At 42.8% G+C, this 25022-nt stretch overlaps 1 protein-coding gene across 12 annotated transcripts in view; it reads left to right on the plus strand.

The window, feature by feature from the left end:
• Nucleotides 1–25022, plus strand: part of MAPK8IP3 (mitogen-activated protein kinase 8 interacting protein 3) — a 178214-nt gene that overhangs the window by 128961 nt on the left and 24231 nt on the right. For 10 of the 12 annotated variants that reach the window (XM_077449191.1, XM_077449188.1, XM_077449183.1 and 7 more), the window contains 5 exons: nucleotides 8007–8074; nucleotides 8167–8315; nucleotides 9430–9601; nucleotides 10529–10642; nucleotides 21566–21604. In XM_077449191.1, the coding sequence (XP_077305317.1) occupies nucleotides 8007–8074; nucleotides 8167–8315; nucleotides 9430–9601; nucleotides 10529–10642; nucleotides 21566–21604 (542 nt within the window). The remainder of the gene's footprint in view (nucleotides 1–8006; nucleotides 8075–8166; nucleotides 8316–9429; nucleotides 9602–10528; nucleotides 10643–21565; nucleotides 21605–25022) is intronic. The other 2 variants (XM_077449187.1, XM_077449194.1) reach the window with 1 other exon arrangement.

The following is a 25022-nucleotide window of genomic DNA, read 5'->3' on the forward strand; positions in this document are numbered from 1 at the left end:
AAGTCCCTTCCACGTCCACTCAGCTTCTCAGTCTGGACTCTGATCCTGAGTCCCCTCAAGCAATTCCTGAGCCCTATCGGGATTTTGCGGATGTGTTCAGCAAGAAAGGAGCAGAAACCTTACCCCCGCACAGATCTTACGACTGCCCGATAGAGCTTTTACCCGGAACTGAGGTCCCATTTGGAAGGATTTTTCCGCTAACTGAGCAAGAGCTGGAAACTCTGAAGGGCTATTTGGATGAAAACCTCAAGAAAGGCTTCATTCGCCCATCTACTTCCCCAGCTGGGGCCGGCATCTTTTTCGTTGAAAAAAAAGACCACTCTCTTCGACCTTGTATTGATTATCGGGAACTAAATAAAATTACCATCATAAATCGCTACCCGCTACCCTTAGTGCCTGAACTCTTCCAGAGACTGGGATGTTGTGTTCACCAAGTTAGACCTCCGTGGTGCCTACAATTTGATTCGCATTCGTGAGGGGGACGAGTGGAAGACTGCCTTCCGTACGCGGTTCGGGCACTTCGAGTACCTCGTTATGCCCTTTGGTCTGTGTAATGCACCCGCCACTTTCCAACACTTTATAAACGACGTCTTCCGTGACCTGTTAGATTTATATGTTATCGTTTACTTGGATGACATCCTAATCTTCTCTTCCTCAGTCTCTGACCATCGCAGACACGTCCGAAATGTGTTGACCCGCCTTAGGCATCATAGACTTGACGCCAAGTTGGAAAAGTGCGAATTTGAGCTCCAAAGCATACAGTTCCTTGGCCTGGTTATCTCTGTTGATGGCATCAGGATGGACCCTCGGAAAGTGTCCGCTATTCTGGATTGGCCCGCTCCTACCGATAAAAAGGGTGTCCAGCGTTTTATTGGCTTTGCCAACTTTTATCGGAAGTTCATTAGGGGCTTCTCAGCTATAATCGCCCCCATCACTGAATTAACCAAGCAAGGAAACCATTTCTGTTGGTCCCCTAAGGCCCAAGTTGCTTTTCAGAAACTGAAGGAACTTTTTACTTCTGCTTCCATCCTAAAGCACCCGGATCCTGCCCTGCCTTTTGTCCTTGAGGTGGATGCTTCGGAAATCGCGGTAGGGGCTGTACTCTCCCAGCGACAAGGTTCCAAGGCCCTTCTCTTCCCTGTGGCCTTTTACTCTCGCAAGCTTTCCGCAGCGGAGAGGAATTACGATGTGGGGGACCGGGAACTAACTGGCTATAAAGGCAGCTTTGGAGGAGTGGCGTTACTTACTGGAGGGTGCTGCACATCCAATCCTGGTCTATACCGACCATAAGAATCTGGAGTATCTGAGAACGGCTAAAAGATTGAAACCACGGCAGGCGAGGTGGGCATTGTTCTTCCCCAGATTCCACTTCCACATCACGTACAGACCCGGCTCCAAGAACATCAAGCCAGATGCCCTCTCCCGCATGTTTCATAACTCCCAGGATACCTTGCATCCAGATACCATCCTCCCTGCTGGAAATTTTCTGCTTCTTCAGGGGGATCTCCTGTCCCGGATTAGACAAGCCTCTGTGGGGTGGTCCCCGCCAGTTGAGAATGTTGTGAGGTCACAAGATGGCATGTTCCGGTACAGGGACAAAATCCTAGTCCCGGATGATGTGAGGATGGCTGTTCTGGAGCTCTGCCATGACCACAAACTTGCCGGCCACTTTGGCACGTTGAAGACGGCGGACTTGGTACAGCGTGCATTCTGGTGGCCGCAGCTAACTAGTGATTGCAGGAAGTACGTAGAGTCCTGCACCACCTGTGCCCGGAACAAGACTAGCCGGACAAGATCCTGGGGTCTACTAAGACCCTTGCCAGTTCCAGAAAGACCTTGGAAGATGATTTCAATGGATTTCATCGTGGAGTTGCCCCTGGCGGAAGGTTTCTCTACCATCTTTGTGGTGGTCGACAGACTGTCTAAGATGGCCCATTTTCTGCCCATGAAAGGCACACCTTCGGCCTTGGAAACTGCAAAGGTGTTCATTAAAGAAGTGGTGAGGTTGCATGGAGTTCCCTCAAGCATTGTATCCGACCGGGGTGTCCAATTTACCTCCAAGTTTTGGAAGGCTCTGTGCAGTTCCCTTGAGATTGAGTTAGCGTTTTCTTCTGCCTATCATCCCCAGACAAATGGGCAGACGGAGAGGACTAATCAGACCTTGGAACAATACCTCCGCTGTTTTTCTGCCTTCTCACAAGACGACTGGGTCTCTCTTCTGCCTCTAGCCGAATTTGCCTATAATAACTCATTGCATTCTGCTATCAAACAGACGCCTTTCTTTGCAAATTCTGGTTACCATCCATCCTTCTTGCCCGGTTTGGTTCCTGAGTGTGCCATTCCTGCAGTTTCAGAGACAATTGACTTTTTTATGACCAACAACAAATTGCTACAGGAGGCTATGGCCAAGACCCAGGATTATAACAAGAGGATGTTTGACAGAAAGAAGCGAGGAGAACTCATCCTTGTACCGGGCAATCAGGTCTGGCTTTCTATGGCTAATCTGAAGATGACTTGTCCCTCAAGGAAGCTGGGTCCAATCGGCCTACTTAAGTGTTCCCCCGTGGTGTGCTCGGTGCTGTCCGATCTGCAGCTTCCTGTGCCCTGTGACCTGTGACTTCGCTTGTGTTCCTGAACTCCTGTTTACCCGGCTCGTCCCTTGGATTTCCCTGTCTGCTGCCTGCCTTTGACCTCGGCCTGTCTCTGACCTTGCATCTGCCTGCTCCTTGTACCACGCTGCCCGCCTGTTGCCAACCCTGCTTGTGACCCGGACTCGAACTTGCTTATCCCTTTTCTGCACTACCTGCCTGCTGTCATCTGTGCCTGTGGCTGGACCTGCTCCCACCTTCTGCTTGCATCTGCTCCTGCATCTAGCCGTGAGGGACTGTCTACCTGTCTGAACCCTGCCGTCAGATCCCTACTTCAGCAACTAACTTTCAACTTTCAACTGTTTCAGTGGTTCACCTTTTAAGCATATCTGTTCAAACCCAGATAGTTTCCTAATCACCGGTATTCTCTGCCTACTTGATCTAAGAAAAGCATTTAACTGTGCTCGCCTGAATGGGCCCAAGTCCTCTCTAAATTCTTGTTCGATCTCTTCCTTATACATTATATGATTATCAATTGTGAAATGTATAATCCTACTGATTCCCTTTCGTCTTAGATCCCTAAAACCCTGATCTGTCAAACCTGGCTGAAAACTCGGAGTGCCCAAAATTGGTATCATAGGGCTTGGATGTTCTGATATCTTGGTTTTCTTAAATATCTTTTGGACTGTCTGTATTGTGGCCCCCACTGTCGGATGTCTACGTACCTCTTGTGGAATTTCTCCCTCTGAGAGCCACACTATTCCTTCCAGTGGTATCGGGATTATTGCTTGTTCCATATCTATCCAAGGTTTTTCTTTTTTAAGTCTACACCAGTCTACTACCCGTGCTAAATGTGATGCCTCATAATAGCCTTTGGGATCTGGGAATCCTACCCCTCCTCTCTCTTTTGGCAATATCAAAATATCCCTGCGTATTCTTGCTTTTTTACCTGCCCATATAAATTTCGTAAATCCAGATCTCAAATCTCTCAAAAATCTTACAGGGAGCTTTATTGGTAGGGTCTGAAACAAATATAGCAGCCTCGGCATTACGTTCATTTTGATTATATTGATTCTCCCAAACCATGTAAAATCAGTTTTATCCCAACGTTCAAAATCTAGCTTAATCTGTCGTATTAATGGGATAAAATTTAATTCAAACAATCTGTTCAACTTATTTGATATTTTAGTCCCTAAATAGCATTGTGTTAGAATTTTCACTTCCTCATTCAGCAGTAGCAGTGTAATGTTGGACTATACTGGGAGACAGCTGATTGGAGTGAAAGCACACACCCCCCTCCACATAGGCAGAGACTTTCAGAGCTATCCTGTGAGTAGAGCAGCTTTTTGCTAATCTATTTATAGCACCCACCCTGACACAAAATTCAGGCTGGTTTTTACGGCATGTGTTGGAGAACTTGTCAGAAGTTATCATGCTGAGAGCAGAAGAACGGAGCAGGAGAATGCCAAGGGACTTAGTGCTTTGAAGAGAGATAAGAAAACACTGCAGATATATGTGCCCAGCTCAAAATTCATGAATCGGGTTTAAAGTGGTCAACTTACTTTATATAGTGGTTTCAAGTGGCGTCTAACATTGCTAAGGAAAAAAGAAGATACTTGGGGGGGGGCACACCCTAAAAGATGCATTAAAGATGGTGCAGCCATAAGACCATACAACAGAGCAAAATAGTACAGTGCACACATGCAAAAAAGACATTTACATACAGCAAGGTTTATGTAAAACACCTAGACATTTTCAAAAAGCATTATCAAAAAATATGGGGATTTGGTCACACCATATTGCTATATGGTGCTTAAGCCCACTTGCTGCGACAAAGTACCCCATAATTAGTGGGTCCTACACTATCCATGGACTGGGAGATCCTGCTTCTCTGAACCATGGGAGAAATACACTCCTCTATATGGGCGAACTAGAGGTCTCCACCCATGGCACAGGTGGACACTAATAAGATGTACTTTCTTTTCTGAGGGCCACACAATATTTAGTCAATGCAATGCTACAAAAGCTGAGACATGCAGGAGGAGCTGGTCAGAGACTATAGACATGCTATAGGAGATGTTGGCGGCTAGATTTTGGAGACACCTTACATGAAACTGCTAGAGATTGCTGCTATTACAACTGCTTTTGCAAATCACTGCAGGGGCGTAACTATAGGGGGTGCAGCAGTCGCGACCGCAACCGGGCCCTGTGATGCAGGGGGCCCATGCAGCCCCCTCTACATATGGCCGGCAGCAGCATAGGCAGCTAGGGGTCCAAGTGCACCATGCACACGGGTGGCTGGAGGTGGAGGGTGACTAGCAGAGCTCCATGCTCGACTATCGCACTGGCTGCTCTTTAGTTGTGCATTCCCCCCATGACCTGTGTCCTCAGCTGGCTCCTCAGAGTACCCCTCTCCTGCTCCATGCATTGCCGCTCAGTCCGGTGTCTGTTCTCCCCAGCCAGAGTCCCGCCCCCCCCCCCCCCGAGTCCGGCCCACACTGCACTGCATACTTCTCCCGGGTAAACAAACTTTAAGCACACAGATGCAGTGCAGCCCTATGAGAGGCCCCCGGAGGACACTGCAGGCTTGTCTGCCACCCCCCCTCCTCCCCCGTCATACACAGATGATGAAAGGTCTTTCTGGGAGATATGCTGATCGCCCTTCCAGCACACTGGATGGAGCCCAGAACAACATGGATGAGTGCGCGGCCTACAGCTTGGTCATGGTGAGTGAGAGGACCCCATTCCCCCACACACCATTACATACCCCCTCCATCTCCCCCTGGGGACAGGGACCCCTTTTCACATGGGGACAGGAACCCTCACCTTCCCTGGGGACAGGGACCCCTTCTCACCTGGGGGCAGTAACTTCATCTGCCCTGGAGAAAAGGACCTCATCTCTTCTGGGGACGGGGACCCCATCCTGCCTAGGGACAGTCCCCCAATGGGGCACCTAAAAAAAAAAATAATAAAAAAAATATATACCAGTGGTGGAACTACAGGGCTCACAAAGGTCATACCTGTGACCACGCCCTGGAGTTCCACCGCTGGAATCGGAGGGAAGGGCCCTGGCTGGGGTTCAGGGGGGCCCTTCATGGTTTCTTGCATCGGGGCCCTGAAGGTTCTAGTTACGCCACTGAATCACTGCTTCCATATTTAGGCTTCCTACAATATTACTTGTGTCACATTTCATTAATTCACTCTATATCCATTACAGTATTAAAAAAAAAAAAAACACACAAACGAAAAAAAATAAACCATTTATTTACTGGAGCCATTCTACAGAATGCTTTTCCTTGGCTTGAGTAAGCATCTAAACAAGAACCAGGCAGATTCATGTCTGCAGGGGACCTAAGGGACTCACAGTAGGTGCCAGCACTGCTAGTTGGACACCGTAGATCCAAAATGAGTCTGAATTTCAATATATATATATATATATATATATATTTATATATATATATATATATTTATATATATATATTATTATTTTTTTATTATTTTTCAAATAACAGTTTTTATTTTATTTTAGTATGCACAGTACCACATGAATAAGCACTGTGCATTACAGGTGTAATTGAGCATTTTGTGGCTGTCTGTTCAATACTAGTGCTCTAGAGCTACTAACAACATGGTGCAATAATATTGCATAAGTAAACATAGGAGTTACTAGGGGACTCGTGTCGGAAAGGAAAGAACAAAAGGGGAGGGAAGAGAGGAAAAAAGAGAAAGAGAGAAAGAGAAAAAAAAAAGGAATAAGGAATCATCGTGTTAGCTCATCCCACCTGATTATAGTGGATCCTCCTGGAGGCGCAACAGCTCCCAGACCTTATCATGTGCCTCCTGCCTATCCTGCATTCTGGCTGTCCTTCACTCCATCATTTCTACATCCTTAATCCTGGCATAAAGAGCTTCCAGCGTGGGGGGAGAACGCCTCTTCCAATTGATCGCCACTAGGCAGCGAGCTGCCGTGAGTACGTGTCGAACTAGTTTTTTATGGGGCACTGGGATTTTCAATGATGACAGATCTAATATGAAAAATGTCAGGGCGATAGGGACCGATACTCCGAGGAGGCGGGCCAACAATTGTTGCACCGACATCCAGAAAGGAGCGATCAAAGGACAACCCCAATAAACATTAAGGAGGGTGCCCCTATCTCCTAGACATCGCCAACAGCGATCTGAGCTAGTTGGATATATGGCGTGTAGGACATCCGGGGTCATATACCAGAAATATAGGATTTTATAGATATTTTCTTTATAGAGTGTACAAAGCAAGCATTTATAGCACAAATTATAATTATTTTCTAAACTACAGGAAATGGAAATAGCTATGCTATTCATAGCAACCAACTGGATGAAAGATTTCATTCTCAAAAAGGAAAAAAACATTGAGTTGGTAGATGGGAGCATTGGCATCATTCACATGTATGCCATTCCATGGGGCTTCGCACTAAACGGAGGGTGTGTTGCCCTGAGCACCAAGGCCAGTGGTATTAAAACATAACTTTTATTCACAATTATATAAAATGTGTCTTGACTGTGTGTGCTGTATACTGCATATATTCATAAAGGGTGGATTTGTGTTTATTGATTGGCGAATGGCATAGGCAGTGATCTGGTGAAAACTATAACCAAAAGAAAAGAAAAAGGAGAAAAGGGAACCATCCTTACTGAATGTACAATATATAACTTGAGCTGATCCCAGCCCAAATAATTAGGAAAACAAGATAGTCTGGTTGTCCACTAAAACTGTTGTACCTATCCCTTATTCAGGTCTTGACAGGTGTCTGTAATCAGAACTCCTCCTGGGTATACTAAAGCCCCGTACACACGAGAGGACTTATGTCCGACAGACTTCCGAAGGAGTTCCGTCGGAGTTCTGCCGGAGTTCCGACGGACTTTTCGGCGGAGCGGACTTGGCCACACACAATCACACTAAACTCCGACGGATTCGAACGTGATGACGTACGACTGGATTCGGATACGGAAGTTCATAGCCAGTAGCCAATAGCTGCCCTAGCGTCGGTTTTAGTCCGTCGGAATAGCATACACACGAGCAGAGTTTTCGAAGGGACCGGGTCCGGCGGAGTTCCGTCGGGAAAATTTGAAGCATGTTCCATATTCTAAAGTCCTTCGGACTTTGGCGAGTCAAAAGTCCGTTGCAGCCCACACACGATCGAATAGTCTGACGGACTCAGTCCGTCGGACTTTGGATGTTGAAAAGTCCGCTCGTGTGTACGCGGCATAAGGGTAACCCTTACTGATGATAACTCTATCCTGACCAACAACTATAGTGATTGAAATCTCAAACTCATTCCATGGGGCTTGTATCCAGTAACATTGTTTTAAAACTACAAAAGGCTAATAGTAATAAAACTTTGCATGGATTTATTTAACTCACAATTTTCCTTTTCTCAGGCATGTCAAAGGGCGGGTTTTGGTGGCTCTAGCAGATGGGACATTGGCTATTTTCCACCGGGGAGAAGGTAATAGCATTTCTCTACTGTTAAATTTACACTTGTGCTCCTAATAACATTGCTGCTTGAGTATAATTTTATCTTCCTTTTATATTGAAAAGACCGACAGTGGGACCTCAGTAATTACCACTTGATGGACCTCGGACACACACATCATTCCATCCGGTGTATGGCTGTAGTATATGACAGAGTCTGGTGTGGATACAAGAACAAAATACATGTGATTCAGCCCAAAACCATGCAGATAGAGGTAACCAGAGAAGACCAATGCAACCAAAGAACCTAATAAATCATGGTGGTATATTGGGTTATTGGGTTATTCAGTCAGTCACAGAATTTTTCTTCTAATCTGGATGTATTACCTGAACATATACTGTATATAGGCTGGGATGGGGGGATTTTTTATTTTTTTATTTATTTTTATTTTTTATCAAGAAACTTATTGTAATGGAGTTTGAAGTTTAGAGGCCTATTTTATTTTTTGGCATTCTAAGCCCCCGTACACACGGTCGGACATTCTGCCAACCAAATCCGTCGGATTTTGTCCATTGGATTTTGTCCGTCGGATTGTGTCCGAAACTGTTGCATACAAACAGTCGGACAAAGTTGTCGAAAAATCCGATCTTTCAGAACGTGATGACGTAATTTCGTTACGATGGGACTACGTTCAGGCTAGTAGCCAATAGCTTTGATGTAGGAATTTGATCTGAGCATGCGTGGCACTTTGTCCGATCGGAATTCTCTACACATGATCAGAGTATGTCCTATCGGACCAGTTTGTCGGAAAATATTTCCAACAAGTTGGATTCCGATTGGAATTCTCTACAAACGATCGGAAAAAGTCAGATCGGATTTTTTTTGTCTGAAAATTTGAGATCCTGCTCAAATTTTTTCAATCTGAATTTCCGACGGAAAATCAGATAGAGCCCACACACGATCAGATTTTCCGACAATATAATCCGATCTGACCTTTTCCGTCTGAATTTACGACCGTGTGTACAAGGCATTAGCCATTAACTTAAGGCTTGGTTCACACTGCTGTGATAGAAAAGTCGTATGAATTTATGCCTGTGACTTCCTTCCGACTTGATCCGCCTTGGATGCTATTTAGGAGCTAGTACAAGGACTGAAATTGAACCCAAGTCAGACCAAAGTAGTACAGGAACAACTTGTGTAGCATCGGTTAAGATGGCTCTCAAAGGGAAACATAGATATTGACTTGTCATGCGATGGGGTACTCACAAATCGGATACCATGTCGCAGCAGTGTGAACCAAGCCTAAATGTGCTTATGTGCTTATACTTTTTCAACATATGATCAACAAATATTTATTAATGAGTCATTTTATTCTCTCTGGCTTGCAGAAGTCATTTGATGCTCATCCTCGAAGGGAGAGCCAAGTGCGACAGCTGGCCTGGATTGGGGATGGAGTGTGGGTGTCGATTCGGTTAGATTCCACACTCAGGCTGTACCATGCACACACCCACCAACACCTTCAGGATGTGGACATTGAGCCTTATGTCAGTAAAATGTTAGGTGAGTGGCCTAAGGTATGGAAGTACTTCTGACAATGATCAAAATTGATCAGCTCATGTTGCAGCTCCATAGGAAAGTCAAAGAAAATCAATCAGCACAGTGCTAATCCTACCATCTCCTACCACTGACGCATTTCACTTGCTACTGGGTCTAAATCCTAGAGCCCTATGATTAGGCCCCAGTTGCAGGTGAAACACATCAGAGGGAGGACATGGCTGGAGTGTTCTGCCACTGCTGACAGAATACCATTTTTGTATTCAAAGGGTCAGCAATGTGTGGATTTATTACTTTCATTACTTTCCCATGTAAACAGTGCAAGAAAGTGAAAGGAACATTTTTTTTTTTTAAAGAAACTGCAGGGAAATCAGTGGTGCTAGGAAGAAAGTAGGGGAACTGAAAGCACAGTGAGAGGGAAGAACCAGCTGTGTCCACTCATTATGGTTCATGTGATGTTTGCCACTGCTCCATCCATGAAAAATCTGCAGCTGCAATAATTAGGAATGTTTATTTGAATTATTGACCTATAAAATCTTCAAAGACTGAACCCTACACACTGTATGAAACACACTCATGACCCCTACACACTGTACGAAACACACTCCTGACCTCTACGCACTGTACAAATTACATTCCTGAGCCCTACACTCTGTATCTTTCACACTCCTTGACCCCCTACACTCTGTATATTACTTTTAATCCTGACCTCTACACTTTGTATGAGCATAACTGCTTTTCTAAACTAGCGGGATTGTTTTTTTTTGACTGGGTGCCTCAAGACAGAAAATACTTTTAAAGGGCGCAGTGACTGAAAAAAAGGTTGAGAAATCCTGTATATGTTGTTTAATATACAAGAAAAATAAAAAGAAAGTTGTATCCATTGTTGCTGTTTGGATTCCTCCAAGTCATTCTTTTCTCTTTCACTATCAGGAACTGGAAAATTAGGGTTCTCCTTTGTGCGAATCACAGCTCTGCTTATTGCCGGCAATCGTCTTTGGGTGGGAACAGGAAATGGAGTGGTCATCTCAATTCCCCTCACAGAGAGTAAGTTGTGAAGGATATTTCTTATGAAGCGGCAAAGTCTAATTGTATATGTTTTAGGTTAAAAGGTTAATAGAATTACATGGCAAAGGTGTATATAGACAGGGGAGGAAAATATGAAACCTTTGCAGCTAAAGTAAACCTGTATGCAATGTTAATGTGTTAAAAGCAAGAGGGCCTGCTTGGGGTTGATATCAGAAGCTATTACATTTATCAGCTGCAAAAGTATCTTCTATGTCCCTCTCTGACTAAGATTTACTTTGTGGCAAGGGCTTGACCTTCCCTGACTTTATGGCTAAGCTCTGCCAGCTGCCATTCCACTGACCATTCAGAGTTGGCTCCATGCAAGCTCCTAGAAGCTGATATTAGCATTTTTCTTTCTGCTCTTAGAAGCTGAATAGTGTTATGCCCTGTACACACGGTCGGACATTCCGACGACAAAATCTGTTGGATTTTTTTGCAACGGATTTTGACCCAAACTTGTCTTGCATACACACGGTCGCACAAAGTTAACGAGAAGTACAACGGGGCTATAAATGGGCCAGTAGCCAATACCTTTCATCTTGTAATTTATTCTGAGCATGCGTGGCACTTTGTGCATCAAATTTGTCTACACACGATCGTAATTTAAATTTGTCTACACACAATCGGATTTTGTTGTCGGAAAATTTTATGTGTCGGAAATTCCGACAGAAAAAGTCAGATGGAGCCCACACACAATTGGATTTTCCGACAACACAATCCGATCACACATTTTCAGTTGGAAAGTCTGACCCTGTGTACAGGGCATTATCCTATGTGTCCATGCACACTACTTTAGGCTATTAGCATTTTTTGAGCTTCAGCTTCTAGGAGGAGTGCCTTGGTAATCATTAACATCACACCACAATCCTTACTTTTAGGATTGGTTCACACATATGCAGTTTGCATTTGATCCGTTTCTGCAGTGCATTTTGAACACGCGTTGTTGCCCCTTTTTTGCATGTTTTTTTAATGCGTTTTGTATTCCTTATGTTTTTTTTTGCCCAATTTGTTGGGTGGATTAAAAAATTCAAAATCATGGCAAAATTGCTGCAAAAACACACTACATGCTTTTCTGCAGCTTCTCAGTTGAAGTCTAGTGAACCAAAAACACACCGTTTTGCTGTTTAAAAAAGTTCCAGGCCCTTTCGAAACACGCAGCAGCTGAAAAAAAGCATAGATGTGAACGTATCCGATAGTAAACTATGTTAAATGGACTGTAGTGTGTTTCTGCAAAAAGTATTAAAAAACGCATAGGTGTGAACCGAGCCTCAGTGTGCCTTTTACTTGTTTGTAATGCTTTTGTTATGCGCTCCAGTGCATTTTCTTTTATTTTTTCTCCACTTTTCTAAATATTTGGTTTTAAAGGGGTATGCTAGCATTTTCCTTGGGTCACTTTTGCCTCTTCCTCAGGATTCCCCAATGTTTGGTGTGTTCATTAGTGTGAAGAGTGCTAAGAATGTCTGCCCTTATATTCATGGTGCTGGCCATTGGGTTCCAATGCATTTACACACATTCTGGTGCAAAAAATGCATCCTGCTGTAATTTTTTGAATAGTTGAGGAAAGTGGAAAATTAGAGCTGGACATGTAAGGTTATCTCAACGGTAATGCTAAAAAGTATTGATGTTGATTTACGTAATTTGGTTCCCAGGCAGGCACCAGAAAAATGTCAATTAAAGCGCCACACCACAGCTACGAAGTCCATATATTACTTTAGTCCAATAAAAGTCAGGGAGACAATCCAAAGAATTATCAATGTGTTTCAGGAGCCCAAAAACTCCATTTTCATCAGGGCTAGAAAAACATAAAGACATGTCTTTATTAATGCAATATCTATAAAATATCCCCCTGACTTAAAAAAATAAATAAAAGCATATCTGGACCTTTTAACAGTGGTGTGGTGCTTCAGTGTACATTTTTGGTACTTTTTTTATCGCAGAGGAGCTAAATGCAATGGAGTGAACAAGGGTGAAAAAAAACACACATGAAAGCATCCTGTGTGAACAAGCCCTTAGGGGATGGCAGTCGATTGAACCTATCCATTAATTTATGGAATGGAAAATTGTATCAAATACTTACCATAATTTTCCTTATACATGGCAGCATACATATGATATATCCACCCACAAGACCTGTTTAGCTCTATAAAAGCTCTATAAAAGTCTGACTGAGAGCTACCTCCCCCATTCTCCGTATAAAGTACAAAGATCAGACAAGATCAGAAAATTACGGTAAGTATTTGATACAATTTTTCATTTTCCTGACGCCAAACATGGCAGCATACATATGATACATAATGAGCTTTTGAGAGGGAGGGTTTAATGCTAGAAACTTAGTCTTTATTTAACAATATTTTAAGAATTTATGATGTGATGACCAGCTAGCCTCTCTGCAGACTGCCTCCAGAGACAATCCTGGCCTTGCCGCCCAAGAAGACGACATGGCCCTGGTTGAGTGAGCCCTAACCACCTCTGAAGGATGCTTCCCAGCCTCTCTATATGCCCGGTGAATATTTTTTACTATCCAGGCCGAGATGGCTCTGGCCGAGGCCTCTTTCCCTTTAAATTTTCATGATGATGAAAAAGTCTTTCAGAACGTCTGAATGTAGAAGTAGCCTGGAGATAGGCTTTGAGGGCTTTTGGAATGTCCAACTCGTGCAGATCAGCATCTCATTCTGCTGGGGAGGCTGAAAGCACCCATGCACTGGAGAGATGAAATATCAATGCCACTTTTGGGACAAAATGATCCAATGGTCTCAGCACAACCCTGTCTGGGAAGAACATGGAATAAGGTTCTGCTGCCTCCAATTCTTGGAGTTTGACACCCTTCCCCCCTGAAGTTATGGCTAATAGGAAAGCCATTTTTAAGGCAATATCCCATAATGAACAGTCTTCTGTTGGAGTACGAGGAGGGTTTGCTAGGAAATTGAGGACTACGGCCAGGTCCCATTGACAGAACCTATTTCTCTTGGGAGGGCATAGTCTAAGTACCGCTCTCATGAAGTGCTCTACCAGCGGGTTTTCTGCCCATTTCTTTTGGGTAAAAGATGGAGATGGCTGAAATTTGCACCTTAAGCGAGGTAGAATGGGGGAGGTAGCTCTCAGTCAGACTTTTATAGAGCTAAACGGGTCCTGTGGGTGGATATAGGGGCGGAGCTATATCATATGTATGCTGCCATGTTTGGCGTCAGGAAAGTGAAACTAAACCAGGGAGGGACATAGAAGAGTTTTTTTTTTTTTTGGCTAATACAGTTAATAGCAAGCATTTTGTGGTGTCTATCTGGAGCATAGAATCATTTAAAAAAAGACATGGCGTTGAATGATTTAAAATATCTCAAATGTAAAGGTAGCCCTTTGTTTTGTTTTTTTCCACTGTACTAAAATACATGCCTGCATTACTATTAAGCAACACTGGATACCACAATGCACAAAGCATTCACATTTGCATATTGTGGTTGCACTGTAGGGCAGCTGCTTTTTAAGTTTATTTTAATTTTTTTACATTTTTTTACTGTATATGTGCATTGGGGTGCCATTTGGAATCACAACATACATTATTAACTGTGGCCATGAACTTCCCGGTAATTGCAAGCAATATTTTTATGTCCCGATAAGCTGGATGAAAAGCACAATTATCTCCTTTGTACCTACTGTAATACTAATTTTTAATCATTTACTTTTTGCAAAATTAAAAAAGCATATTTTTTTCTTACTTATGCCTTTAATTTATAAAGGAGTTTATAAAGGAAATTATACAGGTCTTGGAAAACAATATTACCAAAAGAAAACCTTATTTGTTTCAAGAAAACCAATATGGGTATAACTTCCATGTCATATGTAATTACAAAGTTAAAACCAAAGTCCTTAGCTGATCAGCTTTCCATTTGAACTTCATGGAGGCCGTTTCATGCATTCACAGTACTGTTTTGCACCAGTAATGTCATGTAATTATAACGTTTCTGGTAAATATGACCTATTATAAATTAAAGAAAACCAAAAAATGTACAGTGCAATACCCCATTGCAAACCAATCATCCTTCTTTATTCTAGCTAAATTAACTTAAAAATGTTAAAAGTTTTTAAAAGTTAACTTTAAGGCCGGGTTCACACTAGTGCGAAGTGTCACAATCTCCTGCTATTGCGAAGTGGAGGAGGAGATTGTGACCGGCTCTCTATGGAGCTGGCTCACATATCTCCGCTGCGGCTCCGGTGCTAATATGCACCGGGTCCTGTGTGTGTTTTGTTCCATTTTAGGCCAAAAAGTTTGCCTGAAATCGGACCTGAAACAGCGACCCGGGATGCACCTGCTGTGAGCCACATGCGGCTTAGATATGAATCCAGCCTAAAAGTTTGTTCATTCAAAACTTTTTTCTTAACCTGAAAAATGTGGGGGAGGGTTAGAATCCCTGTTAGTTTTTATACAGTATCTGTGTCTCTGTTAGGTTGGCCATACATTATACCATTTTCATGTACAATTTTCATTTAGATTTACCAAAACCTGAACACTTTCAATGTGTATGCAATCAGGTAGGCCCTTGTACTACATAGTTGAAGGTTAAGGTTAAAGGAAATTTAATAATAAAATTGTATAATGTATGGCCAGCTTTAGAGAGATTTCCCCCCACTCCACTTTCCCCCCTGTATCCAAAACTAGAAAAAGAGTTTTAGAATGACATGCACTTTAGAAAAAGTACAGTTTTTGGCTCTATTCCCCCCCCCCCCCCCCCAAAAAAAACACTACCATTTGCAGGATCTAGGTAATAAATGTACGTTCTATCTAAAGGTAAACCAATGAGCGTATGCAGTACTGATTATGGTAAAAATTCTAAAACATGTATATAACAAATGCACATTTGTGCACAAGAACCCTATGATATTAGTGTAATGGATCACTGCCTGTTATCATTTTTTGCAATGCAAGATATGCCTGAATGTATAAAAATCTAACACTAATAATAAGTTGATAAAAATATTAACCATTGTACTGTGAACCTGTGCTTTGCCCATGTTGGCCCCTGTTGTTTCTTTGACTCTGCATCCTCTTGCCCCCCCGTGCCATTCTGTTTGCCCAGTGAAGGGAAGTGACTCAGTACTTTGAGGAGGGGGTAAATTATTCCCTTTCTTTTCATATGACAGCGCTGGTGCTTGCCAACTGGTCACTCAGGCACCCAGTGCTGTTACAAGCACGGACAGAGAGTCCTCAGCAATATTTTCTGCAACAAAATTAACAATATTTTAGTTGACTAAAATACGACTAAAACAATTCAGATGACTAAGATACAACTAAAATTAAAATGGTATTTTAGTCAAAAGACTATGCCTAAAACTAGATTGGAAATGTGATGTCAAAATTAACACTGGCTATATATCACAACTGCTAAATCTGTGTCTGAAGTGCATGTTCAAACCTTAAAGTGGAGGTCCTGACAATTTTTATTTTTTTTAAAGTCAGCAGCTACAAATACTGCAGCTGCTGACTTTTAAAATATGGACACTCACCTGTCCAGGACGCCTGCGATGTCAGCACCCAAAGCCAATCTGTCCCTCGGATCTCGCGTGGAGGCGCCACCATCTTCGTTAAGGGAATCAGGAAGTGAAGCCTTATGACTTCACAGCCTGGTTCCCTACTGCGCATGTGCGAGTCGTGCTGCACAATCCCACGGGTCCCTGCTGTCTTCTTCCAGAAGGATATCTATGCCTAGATATCTATGTCCGGAAGTGGGAGCAAATAGCTGGATTAAACATGTATCTGCCCCCCCCCCCCCCCCCCCCCCGAAAGGTGCCAAATGGAGGATTCCGAAAAGCAGAAGTTAAATTTTTGGGTGAAACTCCACTTTAAAGCGGTGATAAACCACATAAAAAAAAAAAAAATATATATATATATATATATATATATATATATATAGGCACTGGCCAGTTTAAGTTATAGTGTGCACCGCATACTAGCACATTATGACAGGCTTACCTGAAAATGAAGCCCTCCAGTGGCATGCTGTCACCACTGAAGGCGCTTTTATCTTCACCCAGTTTTCCTTCCAGGTTCACAAACTTTGGTGATATGAATGGCCAAGCCGGCGATTACATCATTCCCACACATGCATGAGGGAGCCACTGTTGACGGCGCGGCTCTGAAGGAACCCCACGGGTATGCCGTTTCTTCAGAGCATATGTGCCAGTGACGTCACCAGCTGCATTGAAGTAAATATCTCCTAAATGGTGCACGTTTAGGAGATATTTACTCTACCTAGAGGTAACAATCATACCAGGGAGTCTACTCCCTATCATACCATAAATAATAATATGTTATTAGATTTTTACTCCAGGAGTATATAAAAAGTTTGGAAATTCTAGAGAAATGCTTAGATAATGCATTACAATTTAACTAAACCCAATAGATTTTAGTCAACTAAAATTAGTTTAGTCTACTAAAATACGACTAAAAGTTAAATAATTCAGATGACTAAAAATTAAAGAATTCAAATGAATAAAATATGACTAAAACCAAAAGGGCATTTTAGTCCATAGGCTATGACTAAAACAAAATCGAAATTTGATGTTAAAATTAACACTGGTCCTCAGCTGTAGGTGCAAACTTGTGACTGGCCATAGATGGGGTCAAATGTTGTACGATTCCTGATGAATTGGCTGAAATTCAAACTCTGATTGGCCCTGCCAGCACACACAGCTTGACAAAATCAATTTAAAAATTGACTGAGCCAGGTGGGAAATGATCAGCTGAACAGTAATTGCATCCTATTAGAGGCAGTCACTGTAAGGCTGGGTTCACACTGCTGCGATGCTGCGAATCCGCATGGCTCCCAGCGGCAGTTCACACTGCCCTATCCGAACTGCTGGGAGTGTCAGTGAAAAGTTAATGACACCCCCAGATCAGTTTGCATATCGCAGTGCGATCTGCAAACTCGGGCAGGAATCGGATTGCATGGTGTGAACACCCATGCGATACGATTCTGCTGTGGACCAAAAAAAGGGTCCTGTGCGAGTTTGGGCCGGAAGCGATGCGAATTCAGCCATACTATCTGTATGGCTGAACTCGCATCGCACAGAGATCGGATGTGATTTGCACTGCAGTGCGATTCACATCCGATCTCGTCAGCGCAGCAGTGTGAACCCAGCCTTAAAGTATTTAGGAAGCCGCAAATGCTGCGACTGCTTGATTACTATCGAAAGCAGTAGAGATTCTTCCATTCACATTCCGCAGCATGGATGGGGGATTCAATTGAATTTTTAGTCCAAAATCGAGTCATGTATGGCTATCATTTCACAGGGTTTCTTCTCCCCACTTCTCCCTACACTCATAGGAGACTGGAACAGTAGGGAAGTATGGGCAAAACCCAGGTTCACTTTCTTTATGCATAATAAACTTGCACTGGATTTATGATTCTCGAATAAGAGCTGACATCAGACACTGACCAGGGAGGGCTGGGTGTAAATTCCATGGGTGGGCACGCATTCCATGGAAGAAAGAATAGGAATAGCTATATGTGGGGCATTGCTGCCTTTTAACCCCTATAATGCTAGTTTAAAGCTGAACTCTAGACCTATATACATAAAAAGGCACAAATTAATGCAGCTCTGTAATCCCTAATACATCATTGGATTTTTTAAAAAGCAAGCAGTCTAAATTCCTGAATCTGACTTATTATCGGTCTATTGCACAGCAGAGCTCAAGGTGAAGGAGAGAGAAGCAGCATAAGAAGCTAATCAGGTGCGCTGCAGTGCAAGGAGCAATAAAATAGTAGAAGAAAGTGACAGAGAGAAATGAGCTAATTACCATGCTGCGTTTCCTTTCACACTCCAACCACAGGTCAGGGACAGAGAGGACCAGTGGTAGCCGCTCCATTTGGGGCACAGGGGCGCCGCCACCCTAATCCAAGAGCCTGGCCCTTAATCTACATGCAGGGACACATAGATTTCAATGGGTTTATTTATGAGGCTCTAATTGGCTCTAATTGGCTTCAAAAAAGGGTGGGCACGGGGCACAAAGCAATGTGCCACATGCCCACCCAGTTGTGTGACATTAGTGAATTAATACTCACTAATGTTTTCCTGCTTTTTCTCATGGACAATCAGGAAGCGGGTCCTGAGACCCGATTGGCCAGGGAGTCTTAGGACTTATTCAATGGCTGCTGTTTATTTTTGTGTATGCAAGCCTTTGTACCTATTCTCTCCTATAGTTATAATTAAGGGAACAAAGTCAGGTTTTTGTGCAGGATTGCTGTGATTACTCTCTACGGTGGGCGAGGCTATAGCAGTCTCGAATGGGCAGTTCCTTTCTAAATCCTGAGCTTTGGGTGCCTTACGTGGACTGTAACAATCACATTCAGCAGGGAAAGGGGGTGGAGAGGTCTATCAGGCACATTTAGAAAATGATGGCAAGATTATATTTCCTAGTTGGCTGGCTAGTAGTATGTAGCTGGGTAAAAAAGGTCCAAGGAAAATAGAGCAGAGAGGCGGGAGAGTCCTTATAGTCTAGTATGTATCGAAATGTAGTTATTTCCTCAATTCATTTTTATGATTAGAGAAAAACCTAAAAAGTAAAGAAAAAATGACTTGCATCTGTTGAGTTTGCGGTGACCCAGGCAGGTAGAATGAGGCAACCTTGTGGGGTTAAATCCGTTGCTTTTGATGCTGCGGGGGTCCCAATCTTGGATCCTCTATGGCAGGGATATGCAATTAGCGGACCTCCAGCTGTTGCAAAACTACAAGTTCCATCATGCCTCTGCCTCTGATGGTTGTGGCTTTCAGAGTCTTGCTATGCCTCATGGGACTTGTAGTTCTGCAACAGCTGGAGGTCCGTTAATTGCATATCCCTGATCTATAGGTTCTCAGATAGGTATTGTACGAGTAGGATGAGGGGAGATTAAAAAAAAGCTTATCGGTGAACTGAACGGCAGAGGTGACTTGTGTGGTGCATCTAAGGATGGGTCAGTCATTAAGTTTTATGAACATCAAATAGCTTTATTTCATCAAAAGAAAACTTTTTTTTTTATTCAATAACATTTTTATTTATAGTTTATTTATAGTTAATAAGTTACAAGCATAGCACACTGGGAACATGCTGGATGGCATTGATGATATAAAATAAAAAGCCTGAATCAGTAGAGAAATGCCTCACCTGAGGCCATTAAAGCGGAGGTCCACCCTAAAATGGACCTTCCGCTCATCGGATTCCTCCCCCCCTCCGGCGCCACAATTGGCACCTTTCAGGGGGGAGGGGGGTGCAGTTACCTGGATAATCCAGGTAACTGCACCCACTTCCGGGATAGCTCTCTGCGGAAAGGGGCGTACATTACGCCCCTTTCCGCAAGTGCCCGCCCCCTTCTGCAAGTGCCCCGCTGCCTGCTGGGAAACACACAGATCCCAGAGGCAGCGGGGACCGTCCTCATTGCGCAGCGCGGCTCGCGCATGCGCAGTAGGGAACCGGGAAATGAAGCCGAAAGGCTCCATTTCCTGATTCCCATACCCAAGATGGCGGCGGCAGCACTCGAGTGTCGATCTAGAGATCGGCTTCGGGTGCCGACATCGCGGGCGCGCTGGACAGGTAAGTGTCACTATTTTAAAAGTCAGCAGCTGCAGTATTTGTAGCTGCTGACTTTTAAAAAAAAAAAAAAAAAAACGTGCAGTCCCGGCGGACTCCCGCTTTAAAACAGGCAACAGAAGGCACATGTTAACATCTTATAATGCACAGCATGCAAGCATTTGAATATCAAAAAAAGGCTCGCTGTCATGACTTCAGCGCAACTTAAAAATGTTAGTGCAGAGAATCCCAAAATTGTTAACACACTATCAGATTTTCTGCTGATATTTTTCTTCAGATTTACCAAAACCATATATTAGGAGTTTCAATTTGTATGCAACCAGACAGGCCCTTGTACTACATGGTTTTGATAAATCTGAAGACAAAAATCAGCAGAAAATCTAATAGTGTGTATGGGGCTTAAGAAGAAAATAATAAGAGAAAAGAAAATGATATCCAAAGTAAGCAGGGAGAAAAGAAAGGAGAGAGGAAACCAGTGGAAAGGTAGGGGACTACCACAACATCCCAATTCTGTGATGGAGATCCAATGATCAGAAGGGGACCAAAACCAGGAGGGGACAAAAACCAGGAGGGGACAAAAACTAGGAGGGGCCCTCAGGATGGGTCTTACTTAAGATGCCACAGTTCCAAGGTGAGATTATGGGCCTTTAACTTATTCTGGATTCTAGCTATCAATGTCTCCATTAATTCTACCAAAAGACAAATTTCATGGCTATAACTTGCCACTTCCTCAGTTTACAGTGATACACAACTGTTTGACATTTCTCAGTTTACTCTTTCATGGACAAACTAGAGTGGAAGAGTAAACCAAGAGATACCAAACATTTGTGTATCACCATAAACGGAGGAAGTGGAGAGTTCTAGCCACGAAATGCGTCTTTTAGTTAAATAAAGCTATTTCATGTTTGTCAAAATTAATGACTCCAACCCATCCTTAGACAAACCACACTGGGTGGCTCTGCCATGCGGTTCACCGAAAGGCTTTTTACTCCTCTCATCCTACCAACTCACATATTTGTCTCCCGACAGGTTCTCTTTTAACAAGCTTTAAACACAGCGATGGTGGTGATATACTGTTTATTTATTATCAATAGTCATATAGGCATTTATTTTTTAGAAAACAAACTGTATCTTGCTGTATGTTGTATTCCCGATATATATTATCACTGTCGAGTAATAGAAACCTGGGAATGTTGCATCTTAATCCCAAATTGAGTTTTTACACCCTGAAAGTCCTACCAATAATTTATTTTTGTGTTCTTCATGCTTTATCCCTTTCCTTCCCCCAATTTTCCCTTTCTTCCTCTTTTCCTTCAATCTGCTCCCCACCCTTCCACCTCCACTAGCGGTAGTCCTACATCGGGGGCAGCTGCTGGGGCTGAGGGGTAAGTCCAGGACCTGTCTCTGTCTCAGCTCATCCCATCTTTCTCCATCCTCATCCATTCATTGTTGGTGTTCACAAGGCCAATGTGCCGCTTATGTCTGTGGTTTTTGGTGATGGGATGTCATTCATTAACAGCGACTGTGTTATATTACCTGTTGTCATAGTCAACATGCTTCTCAACAGTAGCAACTGACATTGCAGCACAAGGTGGCAGCACATACATTTTATTTTTCAGGCTGAGCCCCCAAAGTGCTCTGGGCATCCTCCAAGCTTCATTTACAATTTCCAAAGTAAAAGCTACCATGGGACTTTGTGGGAACCAACACAACGACAAAATCATAATATTAATATAATAAAAGATAAGGCTGGTACAACTGCTGAAAATATATCATAAAATCTTTATATTTATTAATGCTTCATTAAAAATTCATAATAAAATATATCCACATCACATTGCTACAGCATCCCCTTTAAAGACCCATCATATAATCAAATAACAGTAACATTCAATTCATATGAGCCCAGTTTCCTACATGTTAAATAATGATTGGGTCAGAGTGACACCTCAGCGTGTCTCGTGGACATAAGAAGCCACTTCTTCAGGTGATCTATAAAATGTATGAACTCTAAGCCCTTGTACACACGGTCGGGCATTCTGACAACCAAATCCGTTGGATTTTGTCCGACGGATTTTGTCCGAAACTGTTGCATACACACGGTCGGATAGTTGTCGGAAAATCCGATTGTACATAATGTGATGACGTTATTTCGTTACGACGGGACTATGTTCAGGCTAGTAGCCAATAGCTTTGATCTAGGAATTTGATCTGAGCATGCGTGGTACTTTGTCCGCCGGAGTAGGCTACACATGATCGGATTATGTCCGATCAGAGCATGTTGTCGGAAAATTTTATAGACAAGTTGGAAAACTTGGTCCGTCGGATATTCCGACCATGTGTACAAGGGCTCAGAGCAATGTATTTCCTGGATAATTTGGTGACTATAAGGCATATGCAATGAACATGGTTGTAAACATGTGTCCAGACAATGTATACATTGTTATCCCCTAAGTCTCCTGAAGAAGTGGCTTATGACCGTGAAATGCGTCAAGACATCCCCCTGATAGAAATGGGAACTCATAAATTGAATGTTATTGCTAGCTGACTATATGATGGGGGGATGCTGTAGAAATTGTCAGAAACCATCAAACAGAGAAAGAAGTACAGTTAAATCACACTTGTTTAATAATAAAATTAAATAGAACAAACATAGTCAAAACATAGCCAGAGTTCAGGAACCAGAATGGATAGTCAGACAAGCCAAACGCCAGGGAGCCGGATATGAGTGTAGTAAAACAGCAAGCAGGATCTGGAGCCAGAAGGGATGTCAGCGAAGCAAGTCTTTTAACAGGAATGTAGGAGAGCATCTCTTGGATGACTAGTCTGTGACTAAGGCAAAGGCAGAGATCCTCTGGGCTGGACAGCTTAAGTAGGCAGTACTGATGAGCAGGTTATCATGAACAGCTGGGTACCTGTGGAGAGATAGGAGCTGGGGTTGAGCCCAGCCCTGACAGAAATGTGATGTGAAAACATGTATTGCAAGCAAAGAATGCAAGCAAAGAATTTCCATGCTTCTACCCATACAAAATAATATTAATGTAGCTTACAGGTGCTTGATACACATTCATTTGTCTGAGAAGGTAATCCATAAAGATGATCCACACAACCAATTGTTGCTCTTAAAAAATCTTTGTATTCAGAAACCACAGTGTAAAAATGCAGATAGAATCAGTTGACACATTTTAGCCTACAAGCCCTCAGTCATATGACCTTGATCTTGATCCTATCTGCATTTGTACACTGGTTTCTGAATAAATATGAAGATTTTATAACAATTGTGTGGATCATCTTTATGGATGTGGATACATGTGCCAGTGTTATATTTTATTATGAGTTTTTTTATGAACTATTATTTAATATATATATTTTGTTATATATTTTCAGCAGTGGCCCTGGTACCCAGAAAGTTTGTAGTTTTCCTTGACATACTGTATAGCTATGTATAAGGGATGAAGGTATGAGGGCTGAATGCACTCTCAGCTATAAATATTAGTAGGCTTTCTTTTTAACTGGCAATTAAGTTGGGATATAGTTTTTTTTTTACTAAAGGCAAATCCACTTTGCACTACAAGTGCACTGCAAATGCACTTGAAAGTGCACTGAAAGTGCATTTGGAAGTGCAGTCACTGTAGATCTGAGGGGGACATGTAAGATAAATAAAAAACAGAATTTTAGCTTGCACATGATTGGATGATAAAAACAGCAGAGCTTCTCCACATTTCAGATCTTCCCCTCAGATCTACAGCGACTGCACTTCCAAGTGCACTTGTAGTGCAAAGTGGATTTGCCCTTAGTAAATCAACCCCATAGGCACACTAGCTTTCATGCCTCCCATATGTCTGTGTCTTTGAATAGATCACTCACTATACATCAAGTTTGGGATTGTACGAATGTGGGGTGGGGGCAGGGGCGGACTGACAACTCATGGGGCCCCCAGGCAATAGGAGAATATGGGGCCCCCGGGCAATAGGAGAAGATTATGGGGCCCCTGGGCAATAGGAGATTATGGGGCCCCCAGGCAATAGATTATGGGGCCACACAGTATACACACACACATATACAGTATACACACACAATATACACATACAGAATACACATACACACAATTAAAAGGTACTGGAGAGGCGGGGCAGCTATAATCTTGGGATTTTAAAAAAAAAACATTTTTACATACTGTCCCTGGTTTTATTGAGGCTGGCAACCCTGATGGGGCCCCTTAGTGGCATGGGGCTCTCGGGCAGTGCCCCAGTGCCCGAATGGTCAGTCCGCCCCTGGGTGGGGGAATGCCTTTGCACCAAATTGCAGGACATTTATGCCTCGCCTAGGAAGTTGGTTGAACTATTGAGCACTTTTGAGGTTCAGTTTGAAAGACAGATGACACAAGCTTGTATGTCACTGCTACTTTATACTTTTTTGTAAAGGCAGATTTGTTTTAAAGTGCACAAAACAAGCAGCCATGTTGTGCTTGTGACTTGACCACAGTATTGTAATCAAAATAAAATTCTGGCAACATTTAGGGAAAACACACCAAGGTTATAACCATATAACTGATGGGTGAAAGAAAAGTGCACCTGTCATTATGTAATAAACATAATAATGTGAAGGAGAAAGGTAGGTTGTAGTTGCTGCGGTATCCTGTAATATCTGTTGCATGGTTACTATTTTCTTTTAATTTTTTTATTTTATTTTATAGTTTCGTTCATTTTATTTATCCCATTAACTTGCTTGGGATGTCTCACTACTTGTTTAAATTCAGCCTGTCTGTGTCTGCGCTTTACCGTTTAGAACACAAAGCCAAAG

Source organism: Lithobates pipiens, unplaced genomic scaffold, assembly GCF_037356315.1.
Source record: "Lithobates pipiens isolate NorthernLeopardFrog02 unplaced genomic scaffold, aLitPip1_a1.2 Scaffold_22, whole genome shotgun sequence".
NCBI classification, from domain to species: domain Eukaryota; kingdom Metazoa; phylum Chordata; class Amphibia; order Anura; family Ranidae; genus Lithobates; species Lithobates pipiens.